This window comes from Scyliorhinus canicula, chromosome 12 (assembly GCF_902713615.1).
Source record: "Scyliorhinus canicula chromosome 12, sScyCan1.1, whole genome shotgun sequence".
NCBI classification, from domain to species: Eukaryota; Metazoa; Chordata; class Chondrichthyes; order Carcharhiniformes; family Scyliorhinidae; genus Scyliorhinus; species Scyliorhinus canicula.
In genome coordinates this window covers 125,100,671-125,114,167 of record NC_052157.1, presented here as the reverse complement: position 1 = coordinate 125,114,167, position 13,497 = coordinate 125,100,671, and the positions used below count along the sequence as shown (strand labels likewise).

The 13,497-nt window shown below is 48.8% G+C and overlaps 1 protein-coding gene across 1 annotated transcript in view; it reads right to left on the bottom strand.

Annotated features, from left to right (window-relative positions):
* caln1 (calneuron 1) overlaps positions 1-13,497 on the bottom strand; it is a 482,787-nt gene that overhangs the window by 396,078 nt on the left and 73,212 nt on the right. Inside the window, exon 3 of the mRNA XM_038814049.1 lies at positions 6,101-6,244. Coding sequence (XP_038669977.1) covers positions 6,101-6,244 — 144 coding nt within the window. The remainder of the gene's footprint in view (positions 1-6,100; positions 6,245-13,497) is intronic.

Here is a 13,497-nt window from a genome sequence, read left to right as displayed (position 1 = left end):
GATCTGTAAAGACTTAATTACCTGCAAAGACTCACATTCAACGTATCATCTTACATCATTGATTTTATCTATATATATGTTTGTGGAACCCACTTCTTCACTCACCTGATGAAGGAGATGCGCTCTGAAAGCTAGTAAATCGAAACAAACCTGTTGGACTTTAACCTGGTGTTGTAAGACTTATTACTGTACCAAAAGTTAAGCATGAAGCTCTATCTAGCTCCTCTTCCTCCACATGGCCCATGTGTAATGAGCTCTGAAAGTTCAAAAGGGTGGGGTAGGAGCAACTGTGTAAACTCTCCTGTTCCTGAAATCTGTGACCGATTGCACCAAGAAATGTACACCCACAGTCATCACCCAAACATAAATGGCCCAAAACTTCCAGCGCCTCAGTGTTGGATTTGGAAGGTATCCGAAAGATGCGCTGAGGAATCCCTCTTAGAAGGTCCCAGGTAAGGGTTCACCCGGCAACTGTCCAGAAGGAGTAACCTATCCTGAACAATTGCTCTGCGCTGAGAACCATTCAACAAAATGATTTAAATCACAAACTTCAGATGGTGTGCCCAGTTTTACACTCATAGTTACTCTGAAACAGATAGAAGGAAACACAGGACTACCAACTCCAGCATAGCTCATTTAAACACCCATACATAGCCGCACACGGGACAACCTCACTCCTCCGACCCCAACCTTCATGGGGTTCTCCAGCAGCAATTTGACCTGGTCCCCCCCCCCCCCCGAAATCCCATCCCCGGGCCTGACCCTCACCCCTTCAACTTGACCCGAGCCCCACCCTGACCCGATCCCCTACGAACGACCCAATCTCTGACCCGACCCTTCCGAGGGTGACCCTTCCGAGGGTGACCCCCACCCCTCCGATTTGATCCTACCCCCACCTTCGGCCCTCACCCCCACCCAACTCGTCCCCACCCCTTTGACTCAACCCCAACCTCCATCCCCCAGACCCAGCCATCCCCCTCCCCCGACCCCACATAACACTGACCCAATATATCTCCCAGCCCTTGACCCGACCCAACATTACTCCTACCAACCTGATGCGATGCCCACCCCCTAACCTGACATCACATCCACCCCCCCAGACATTCGAACCCCCATGTCCGATCATCTTAACCCCCGCCTAATATCCTACCTCCCATGTCTGACCACCCTTATTCCCCCGGCCCAATGTCCGACCCACCCAAGCCTAATATCTGATATGTCCCCCACCCCTTTGTTTTATTCATTCACAAGACATGGGCTTCCCTAATTGCCCTTGGGAAGGTGTTGATGAGCTGCTTTCTTGAAATGCTGCTGTTCATGTGGGTGTAGGTACCATGCTCCCCCGATGTCCATCCCACACAACTGCCAGAAGTCTGAACCAACTCACATGTCTAACGCCACCCTCCACATTCAAACCCCTCCCCCCACCATGTCAGACCCCTATCTCCATTTCCAACTCCCCCACAACCCCCCAATTCTTATCCACTTCCTTAGACATTTTTGTTCTCCCTGGCCAATTATTTTCAATGGGATCTTTAAAATCACCTGCGCTATGGTTGCTATTGCTTTGTAAAAGGGGGCATGCCCTCCTTTGCTCTGATCCTTTTACACTTCGCCACTGAAGCCCAAGTTCTGCTGCGCTGCCTGAATCTCACCCAGCCTGAGTCAGGAAGGTCGGACAAGACAGGCACTTAAGAATTTAAGCACTGGTAAATCTGAAGCTGATTGCCACTCTGAGGATGATACGGCCCAATCACCGAGCGTGAGTGAGAAGGTTGTGACAGTTGAGGAGCAGAAAGCTTTTGGGGACATGATCACCTCATGTCCTTCCTAGATACACGATAGCAGAATTTGCACCTCATGGGAATCTCCACCCTGGAGGCACTGGTTTCTGCCACTCAGGTGTTTTGCACATGGGAACCTCTCTGATCAACACTCAGAGTGCGGATGCAGAAACGTGGAACTCTAAATTTCTGTCTGCACGCTTATACGACTCCAATCTGTTGGATGATCAGCTCATGGTAGTCATTACAGACAGATTCAGAAACTTCAATGTTTTCCAGTAGGTGTCTTTCCAGCCAGACCAGACCAGATTGAGTGAACACCAGAGTATGGGCACTGCTCAGTGAGAGGGCGGTTAGTAATCTGGGCAGTCAGGTTTGGTTACAGATACTGGTATACAAGTCATCCTGTCTGAAATGATTTTCTCATCAATAATATTCCAGGTCATTGTCAGTGTCCTACTCTGTCGTTGGTTGTGGTGGGAGCGTGGGGCTCCGGCTGCACCTATTCCATGGTTAGACCCCTCTGGATGTCAAGGCTCTCCAGCATGCTGCAAACAACTGTGATCATGGAGACCTTAGTGGGGCTGTAATGCAATTTCCCCTTAGCAGCCACATTGGGCAGCACAGTAGCGCAGTGATTAGCACTGGGACTGCAGCCCTGAGGACCCGGGTTCGAATCCCGGCTCTGGGTCTCTGTCCGTGTGGAGTTTGCACATTCTCCCCATGTCTGCGTGGGTTTCACCCCCACAACCCAAAGATGTGCAGGTTAGGTGGATTGGCCACGCTAAATTACTCCTTAATTTGAAAAATAAATAATTGGGTACTCTAAATTTAAAAATAAAAGCATTAAGGTCGATAAGTCCCAAGGCTGATGGGATCCACGCCAGAATACTGAGGGAGGTAAGGGAGGAAATTGCTGGGGCCTTGACAGATATCTTTGTATCCTCTTTGGCTACAGGTGACATCCAAGAGGACTGGAGAATCACCAATTATGTTCCTTTGCTTAAGAAGGGTGGAAGGGAAATTATAGGCTGCTGAGCCTTACATCAGTGGTAGGGGAACTATTGGAGAAGAATCTGAGGGACACGATTTACTCACATTTGAAAACAAATGGACTTATTAGCGATAGGTTGCATGGTTTTGTGAAGAGGAGGTCATGTTTCACTAACTGGATCCAGTTTTTTGAGGAAATGACTAAGATGACTGATGAAGAAAGGGCAGTGGATGTTGTCTCCATGGACTTCAGTAAAGCTTTGAACAAGCTTGCTCATGGCAGACCGGTACAAAAGGTGAAGTCACACGGGATCAGAGGTGAGATGGCAAGATGGATACAGAACTGGCTTGGTCACAGAAGACAAAGGGTAGCAGTGGAAGGGTGTTTTTCTGAATGGAGGGCTCTGACTAGTGGTGTTCTGCAGGGGTCAGTGCTGGAACCTTTGTTGTTCCACAGATAAATGATTTGGAAGAAAATGTAGCTGGTCTAATTAGTAAGTTTGCGGACAACACAAAGGTTTATGGAGTTGCAGATAGTGAAGAGGATTGTCAGAGGATACAGTGGGATATAGATCGGTTGGAGACTTGGGCGAGGAAATGGCAGATGGAGTTTAATCCGGACAAATGTGAGGCAATGTATTTTGGAAGATCTAATACAGTTGGGAATTATACTGTAAATGCAGTACCCTTAGGAGAATTGACAAGCAGAGAGATCTGAGTGTACAGGTCCACAGGTCCACAGATCACTGAATAGTGGCAACGCAGGTAGATAAGGTAGTGAAGAAGGCATTCGGCATATTTGCCTTCATCGGTCGGGGCACTGAGTATAAAAATTTGCAATTCATGCTGCAGCTGCACATAATGTCAGTTAGGCCACGTTTGGAATATTGCATACAATTCTGGTCGCCACACTACCAGAAGGATGTGGATGCTTTTGAACGGGTACAGAAGGAGTTTACCAGGACGTTGCCTGGTCTGGAGGGTATTAGCATGAGGAGACGTTGGATGAACTTGGATCATTTTTGCTGGAACAACGGAGGTTGAGGAGCAACTATTGGAGGTTTACAAAGTTATGAGTGGCATGGGCGGAGTCGGTAGTCAGAAGTTTTTTCCCAGGGTGGAAAAGTCAATTACTAGGGGACATAGGTTCAAGGTACAAAGAGAAAGGTTTAGAGGAGATGTGCGAGGCAAGTTCTTTCACACAGAGGGTGGTGAGTGCCTGGAACACACTGCCGGGGGAGTTGGTGGAATTAGATATGATAGAGACATTTAAGAGGCACCTTGACAAATACATGAATAGGATGGGAATAGAGGGATTCAGACCTCGGAAGTGCGGAAGGTTTTAGTTTGGACGGGTATCATGATTGGCGCAGGCATGGAGGGCCGAAGGGCCTGTCCCTGTGCTGTACTGTTCTTTGTACTTTGTCCTCATAACCAGGTATAGATGCCTAGATCTGTGCACACAGCTGTACAAGTAAGCAAGGATTTGAGCTGTCTGCCATTGATGGAAGTGAACCTGCCTTGTAGTCCTTCTACAAACCTCTTCTCAAAAAAGAGCGCTTAATGCAATGTACATTCTCGGCATTTAGGCTGCAACAGCATAAAGAACTAGCTGTCCAACTTTGAGTAATAAGTAAAATGAGCTCGCTTATTTTAATGGCCTTTTCATTCTAGATGGGTGAAACGAAAATCGTGAAAATTCGTGAGGGGGCATTACCATGCAGTCTGCCTCAAAGTCAGCATTCTGATTAAGCTCTTGACTATTGTATAGGAGGTCATTAGGTCGACCTTAAAGGTCAGACAAAACAGAAACTGATGCACAGCCATGTTTACACGCTTTTTCTGTGCATTATCCCTCCAACGACACTCTAAAATTCTGCATCACTTCCACTCTGCCATGGTTGTTATAGATATACAAAATAATTATACCTCTGAGTAAAGTAGTTTTTTTGTGTTGGAGTATTCTTCTGACCTACTACATTCAAATATATACTCCCACTAGGTCCATACCTAATTATGACAAATCAGTCTCGCACACACAGCAACAGGGCATTGTACTAAATTACTTGTCGCATATTTGTCAGACTTTTGCTGTATAACAAACAACTTTAATGTGCAGAATGATAAATATTTCACATCCAAGTCTCCATTTCCTCCACAGCTCTGGAAGCCATCCATATAGTGCAATCAACCAGAAATTCAAAGTACTTCAGTAACAATAGCCTCCGTTAACATAAAGCACTTCACTATATTTGATGATCTCTGGTGTCTAACATAATTATCCCAAAAAACGGATCCATTGCCCAAAACGTAACAGACTCTCAACCCCAAAACATTTGTTAAGGTGAATTCAGATGACGAGCAATAGGATAATGCAATCACATTTAAGTACCTTAAGAGCCACGACACTAATTTAGTGTACAGTAATCTTTACAACAAAGCTTGTGGAACCATTGCACACATTTATTTCCCACGTTAAGCAGAAGCTATTAATTAGGCTTCATCACATAATGACTTGGCAGCATAGTAGCTAAGACACGGGTTTTAGTGGTGGACGTGATGTTGGGACTACATGCCACCCACCATTATATCGCTGCTCTACACTCCTGGCCAACTTCATTTTAATGTCGAACTGCAGAACCTTGCGGATACTAGAAATCCTTCTCAGGTTTCCACCCCACAACTGCACTGAAATAGCAACTGATCAAAATCAAAAATTTAATCCTCTGTGACTGTGATGATGGTACACTATTCCTCCTCGACTTCTAGACCAGTCAGTTGACGTAGTCGATCATACAATCACACTCCCATCCTTCTCCTCCATTTGGCCACCTTTCACATGGCTCCATTCATAGCTATCCATTGCAGCCGGAGAATCTCAAGCATTGGTTTATCTTCCCACCCTGCAATATTACCGCTGGAAACTCCCAATGTCCTATTTTTAGATGCTACCCCCCCCCCCCCCCCCCCCCCCCCACCCAGCGCCCTAACCCAACCAGCAGAATATTTTTTCTCCATCTGCTTTACCAGCTCACTTTATAATCTTAAAACACAATCCAGTTTGTGTAATCACACCTTGCAATCTAATCCATTGAGTCTAGGTATCAACCTAATATATCTTTGTTGCACTCCTCCAATATAAAAGGTATCCTCTAACAAGCTATCCCCAACATTATTATTCAGTCATTTTGTCATTAGTATTCGAGCAAAGTGCAATTCGATAACCTTTAAATAAATATATAAGGGCCATATTTTAAAAATCAAGTACATTAATCACACTGCATACATACTGCATTAGCACAACATGATAAATGTGTTCTTACCATCCATATCCAGTCGCTGCATGATGATTGCAAGCTCCACCTCACTGGGCATATAACCCAGGGACCTCATTGCCATGCCCAGCTCCTGCTTTGAAATGAAGCCATTGCCATCACGATCCAAAACTCGAAAGGCTTCTCTTATTTCTGTCAATACAGATGAAAGAAAAACAGTTCAGATCTAGTAAAGAAAGACCATCCATGCATGTATATGGTGTCGCTCTTGATCTCAGGATCCCCCAAAGTGTTACAGCCAATGAAGTACTTTTAAAGTGTTGTAATTGTTGTAATTTAGGAGCCTCAAGCACGCACATGCCATAGGGAGCGGCAGGGAAGCACAGTGGTAAGTACTGTCGCTTCACAGCGCCAGAGTCCCAGGGTCGATTAGCGCCTTGGGTCACTGTCTGTGTGGAGTCTGCGCATTCTCCCAGCATGGGTTTCCTCCGGTTTCCTACCACGAGTCCCGAAAGACATGCTTGTTGGGTGAATTGGACACCGAATTCTCCCTCTGTGTACCCGAATAGGCGCCGGAATGTGGCGACTAGGGAATTTTCACAGTAACTTCATTGCAGTGTTAATATTAGCCTGCTTGTGACAATGATAAAGATTATTATTACAATGACTGGATCATTTTTGGCTTTGCTGGGGAGAAACTTCTCACTGGATGATTTAGATTTAAATTAGCCCCTTGGTCTCTGTATCAAACTGGTGATCAACTAGAATGGGGGATCTTTTCTCTGTGCATTTATACTGAGCAAAGTTCAAAACTGACTCTTTATAAATGGCTTTATGAATTCATTATCACACAGACAAGATATTTTCCCAAGTGGTCTTCATCACAATAATTTATGACTTCATTAAAGAAACTTACTGTCCGCCGTGACAAAAAAATAAACTCTGAAAAATACAACAGGTCAGCTTAATCCATCTTGATCAATAAATCCAAATGAGAAAAGTAGGTCATGGGCAGCACACACTGAAATCTTTAGCTTCATTTCCTGCTCTCACTGATCTCAGTGGAAGAACTGCAATTGGCCTGGGCAAGGGAGGAGAAAAAACAGCCAAGTTCCTAAGGTGATTCCCATCCAGTGACCTCGGCCAGGAATGGAGTGAAGCCACTAGACTGCAGCTTCAGACAGCACCGATCTTGGCTGGAAGCACAGCATTTCCTCCACAACAGTGAAGTATTCTCCACGCACGTTGATTTTAGTCAGCAATTGCATTGGATTCCCTTAGTCTGGTGGAAGTCAGATAGGACGGGCTCTGAAGTAAACTAGGATTTCTCACATGCCCTTTGTAAGAGGCAAGGCTTCCAAAATGAAGTGGTGGACGTGGTGATGGATGATGGGTTCCCAATGCAGAATGTTCCTGCTGCCCCCGTTAGAATGGGACCCGGCATGCGTTTGGAGGGTGGTATGCCCAATGGGCTGAGTTATAAGAGTCCCAGAAAAGCAAGCCAAGCCCATCACAGAGTGTCAGAGCAGAGAAATGCCTCATATCCATAAAGGTAGGGGGCGGGATCCCCCAGCAGCTGACACGGGAATCGAGAAAGGCAATTGGGCGGAGAATCGGTTTTGACACCAAAATTGTGGTGACCGCCGGTTTCACGCCAAATAGCAATTCTCCGGTGCCTCAACAGCGAAGCCAATGCCTTCCACTCCACACGTCCAGTAAATTATGTTTGTATATCATTAGCGTGCCTGACCCGGTGTTGTCCAGAGCCTCCACAATGCTCTGCCTCCATCAGGGCGGATTCCCGATGGCGAAGTTCACTTGAGCTTTTACAATTTATGAAACAGGCACCTTGGTTGCTGAGTGAGGGAGAGGGGGTATGGAGTGTGCAACATCACCATAGGTTGCTGACAGTCGTGCCGCTGGCCAGGGGGCTTCTGCCAGGACCAGGGGGAGCAGCAGGGGCAGGCTAGGAGGTGGTCTATGGGGTTGGGGTGGATGGGCACAGTACACCCATTGCCGCAGCTGGCAAGGCAGCCATGCGGCTGCACACACAGCTGACTACCCACTGTAAACTTAGGGCCACAGGTCATATGGGTGTCCCCCCCAGGCCACCCCCCTAGGTGTCCTCTGGCCCCAGCCAACCCATCAGCTGTAAGGGCACGCTCCAGCACAACCAATGCCATCTTGTTGGCTGGGATGAGTGTGTATATTGGGCTGCAACTTGTCAGCCTCCCGAGTGTTAATCACAGATCCGGCTAATCCCGTACCATTTCTCATTGGAATCGATTGTGTTCCACGTGGCGCCGGTGCTAGCCCCTCAATGGTCGCTGAATCTGTCTAGGTATGGCACCAGTTTTGCTGTCATGGAAATCCACAAATCCTGCCCCTGCATCAACACTTAGGGCGAGATTCTCCGCAAATGCGGAGACTCGTAAAGGCTGCCGTGGGACAGGCCGTGACCCACGGCAGCCTTCATGACCACTTCCAGGGCCGAATTTCCCCCCCGGGTGGGGCTAGGAGTGCGGCCCCGTGCGTCACAGCGGCTGACGCGGCCGATGACGTCAGCCGCGCATGCGCAGGTTGGACAACGCCAACCTGCGCATGCACAGCTGCCGTCTTTTCCCTCAGCCGCCCCGCAAGACGTGGCGGCTTGATCTTGCGGGGCGGCGGAGGGAAAAGAGTGCGTCCGTTACGGACGCACGGCCCGCGATCGATGGGCACCGATCGGGGGCCTATGCCCCCTTTGGCACGGTCGTGGTACTTCCGTGGTACAATCGGGCCCCCAGATGCCCCAAACGGGCATCTGGTGCCTGTTTCACGACGGTAGCAAAGGAGGTGTGTTTGCTGCCGTGTTGAAACGGGCGTGAAGGCCCGGCCGCTCGGCCCATCGGCCTTTGGAGAATCGTCGCTCGCTGTAAAAAACGGCGAGCAGCGATTCGTGGCGTGGGTCAGGCGTGGGGGGGGGGGGAGAATAGCGGGAGGGCGTGAAAAATGTCAGGAGGCCCTCCCGCTATTCTCCCACCCGGCGTGGGGGGCGGAGAATCGCGCCCTTAGTCTCAGGAATGGAGAATTCCCCCAAGGATTTTATTATTTTGTTTTTTTTTGTGGGGGGTGGGGGGCGGTAGCTGGTGGCTTCCTGATGAAGGGATTCTTCAGAGAGTGGGCAACAAATACACCCCAGCCCTCAATCCCCACCATCCCTCCCCTACACAGATTTATTGGCTGCTGACCATAGGTCCATAGAAAAGCTGCAGCAGAGAAAGAGACCATTCAGCCTATCATGTCTCTGCCAGCTGCAAAAATAAAAACTAGCCGTCCATTCTAATCCCACTTTTCAGCACATGGCCAATAGCCTTGCAACTTACTTCAGGTGCAGATCCAGGCATCTAGTAATTGAGCTGAGGGTTTCTGTCTCCATCGCCAAACCAGGCAGCAAATTCCAGACACTTACCACCCTCTGGATGAGGAAGTATTTCCTCGTGTCCCTTCTAATGGGCAGCACGGTAGCATTGTGGATAGCACAATTGCTTCACAGCTCCAGGGTCCCAGGTTCGATTTCGGCTTGGGTCACTGTCTGTGCGGAGTCTGCACATCCTCTCCGTGTGTGCGTAGGTTTCCTCCGGGTGCTCCGGTTTCCTCCCACGGTCCAAAAATGTGCAGATTAGGTGGATTGGCCATGATAAAATTGCCCTTAGTGTCCAAAATTGCCCTTGGTGTTGGGCGGGGTTACTGGGTTATGGGGATAGGGTGGAGGTGTTGACCTTGGGAAGGGTGCTCTTTCCAAGAGCCGGTGCAGATTCGCTGGGCCGAATGGCCTCCTTCTGCACTGTAAATTCTATGATAATCTATGATAATCGTTCTACCAATCACCTTAAGTCTGTGTCCCCTGGTAATTGATGGGCGAGAGCTACGGCAAGCGGAGCTCTTCAATGTAGAAAACAGAATGAAGTGTGGAATCTGCCCATGTTCCTCACCGAGGCCCCCGATCTACCCGAATAGCCGTTCGATTGCGTGGTGTTTCTCGTGCTACGAGTGCCGGGAAACACCCAGCTAATCGTGCTATGGAATTCTGTTCCCATTCGGGTAAATCGCACCTGATATCCCCACTTGGAAAAGCATGTCTTTCCTGGCTGCTATATTGAGGCCCTTCATAATCTTATACACCTCAGTTAAGTCACCCCTCAGCAACCTCTGTTTTAATGTAAACAACCACAGCCTATCCTATGTTTCCTCATCACTGGAAATTTCAAACTCTGGCAACATCCTTGTAAATCTCTCCTTCACTCTTGCCAGACTATTATAGCCTTCCTGTAATGTGGTGACCAGACCGTACACAAAATTCCAACTGTGATCTCACCAGCATTGCATCCCTACTTCCCTATTGTATACCTCGTCCAATAAAGGAAAGCATTTCATATCCTTTCTTTATCACCTTATCCACCTGCCCTACCATCTTCAGGGACCTGTGGATATGTACTCCAAGGTTTTGTACTTCCTCGAACCACCCCCCCCCCCCCCCCCCCCCCCACCTCAATAACATCCATTTATTGTGAATTTCCTAGCTTGGTTTGCCCTCCTCAAAAGCGTCATCTCACACTTTTCCAAAGTTTCTGGGTTCTGCCTTTATAATTCACAGCGCAGAAAGGGTTCTGCGCTGTGAATTATAAAGGCAGAACCCAGAAACTTTGCCAAAAGTTTTTCCCTCTCTCTCCGTGCGTTTTTCCTGTTGTTATGAAACTGACCTGAAATCGCAGAGGCTGAAGCAGAAATAGACAAATCCAGACACATCTCCCACCCCGGGATCCCAGCATTTCCCTCTGCATTCTAACCAGGCAATATTCCTGGGTTTAGGCAGATTGCAATATACTCACCAAAGCCCTGCTCTCAGCCAGAGGACGGACGGGACTCCCTCTCTCTGTCTCTCTCTCTCTGTCTGTCCCCACAATCTCCCTCTCTCTCTCTCTCTCAAACAAAGACAAGGCAGCTGGGAGGAAGGGGAGCCTTGAGGAAGATCTGCTGATGCCCCCATCCAATGGATGCCCGGGGCCAACGCACCGTCGCCCCCCCCCCCTCTGCACGCCGCTGCCTCCTACCCCTACCCCCTACCTCTACCCCTACCCCCCTACCCCTACCCCCACCCCCCCTCCCCCCACCCCCCTACCTCTACCCCCACCCCCCTACCCATACCCCCCTCCCTCTACCCCACCCCCCCTACCTCTACCCCCACCCCCCTCCCCCCTCTCTCCCCCACCATCTCCCTCCCCCCTCCCCCCCTCTCCCCCCCCACCCCTACCCCCCACCAACGCCGGGCGGCGTTGATGATGTCGCCCGACGTCAACCGACGCGCCACTTCCGCAGCGGGTGAAACTGACACGTACAGCGTCACTCCGCTGCTGGCCCTTTTCGGGACGGGAGATTTAGGGTTTATAAGCGGACCCCGACGCCGGAGTCACCAGCGCCTTTTTGCCCGCCGGTCAAGGGCGTCACGAAGGTCTTCGGTGAATTTCGCCCATGACTTGTGCCTGATGGGTGGTGGACAGACTTTGGGGAGTCAGGAGGTGAGTTACTCACTGCAGGATTCCTAGTCTCTCACCTGCTTTTGTAGGCACAGTATTTATATGGATAGTTCAGTTCAGTTCTGGTCAATGGTAACCCCCAGGATATCGATAGTGGGGGATTCAGTGATGGTAAGGCTATTGAATCTCAAGCATGGATGGGTTGATTCTCTCTTACTGGAGATGGTCATTGCCTGGCACATGTGTGGCATGAATGTTACTTGCCACTTGTCAGCCAAAGCCTAGATATTGTCCAGTCTTGCTGCATTTGCACGTGAACAGTGTCAGTGTCTGAGGAGTCGCAAATGTACTGAACATTCTGCAATCATCAGCAAACATTCCCACATCTGACCTAATGATGGAAGGGAAGTCATTAATGAAGCAACTGAAGATGGTTGGGCCTAGGACACTACCTTGAGGAACTCCTGCAGTGATGTCACGGTACTGAAATGACTGACCTCTAACAACCACAACCATTTTCCTTTGTGGTCGGTATGGACAGTTTTCCCCCTGATTCCCATTGACTCCAATTTTGCTAGGGCTCTTTGATGCCATGGCTGATCCAATGCTGCTTTGATGTCAAGGGCAGTCACCCTCACCTCACCTCTGTAGTTCAGCTCTTTTATCCCTGTTTGAACTAAGGCTGTAATGAGGTCAGGAGCTGAGTGATCCTGGTGGAACCCAAACTGAGCATCTGTGAGCAGGTAATTGCTAATAAGTGTCGCTTGCAGGCACTGTTGATGACCCCTTCCATCACTTTACTGATGATTGAGAGTAGACTGATAGGGCGGTAATTGGCTTATCAATTTGCCCTGATTTTTGTGTACAGGACATTCCTAGGCAATTTTCCATGTTGCTGGATGCCAGTGTTGTAGCTGTACCGGGACAGCTTGGCGAGAGGTGTAGCAAATTCTGGAGCACAAACCTTCGTTACTATTGCCGAAATATTGTCAGGACCCACAGCCTTTGCAGTATCCAGTGCATTCAGCCATTTCTTGATATCACGTAGGGTGAATCGAAACAGTTGAATACTGGTATCTGTGATGCTGGGGACCTCTGGAGGGGATCGGGATGGATAATCCACTCAGCACTTCTGGCTGAAAATTGCTGCGAATGCCTCAGCCTTGTCTTTTGCACAGATGTGCTGGGATTCTCCATCATTGAGGATGGGGATATTTATGGAGACTCCTTCGCCAGTGAGTTGTTTAATTGTCCACCAACATTCACAATGAGAGGCAGCAGGACTGCAGAGCTTAGATGTGATGTTGGTTATGGGATCGCATAGCTCTATCACTTGCTGCTTATTTTGCTTAGCATGCAAGTAGTCCTGTGTTGTACCTTCACCAGATTGACACCTCATTTTTCGGTATGCCTGGTGCTGTTCACTAAGTGCTTGAATAATATGATGAAAGATCATCAGCCCAAAGCACCAACTCTGTTTCTCTCTCCGCATTCTCAGCATTTTCTACTTTATTTCAGATTTCCAGCATCCATAGCATCTTGCTACATCCCCAATCAGCTTCGGCATTGAATCATAGACTATCTACAGTGTAGAAGGAGGCCGTTCGGCCCATCGAGTCCGCACCAACCCTCTGAAAGGGCACCCGACCCAGGCCCACTTTCCCACCCTACCCCCGTAACTCCACCAGCTTGCACACATTTTGTGACACTAAGGGGCAATTTAACATGGCTGCCTCAGGAAGGCAGTCAGCATTATCAGAGACCCATCCCACCCAGGCACTGCCTTCCTCCAGACCCTTCCATCAGGCAGAAGGTACAGAAGTCTGAAGACCCGAACACCCAGACATAGGAACAGCTTCTTCCCCACAGCTACAAAACTCCTCAACGACTCCCCCTTGGACTGATCTGTTCCCTGTAAGAACACTGGCC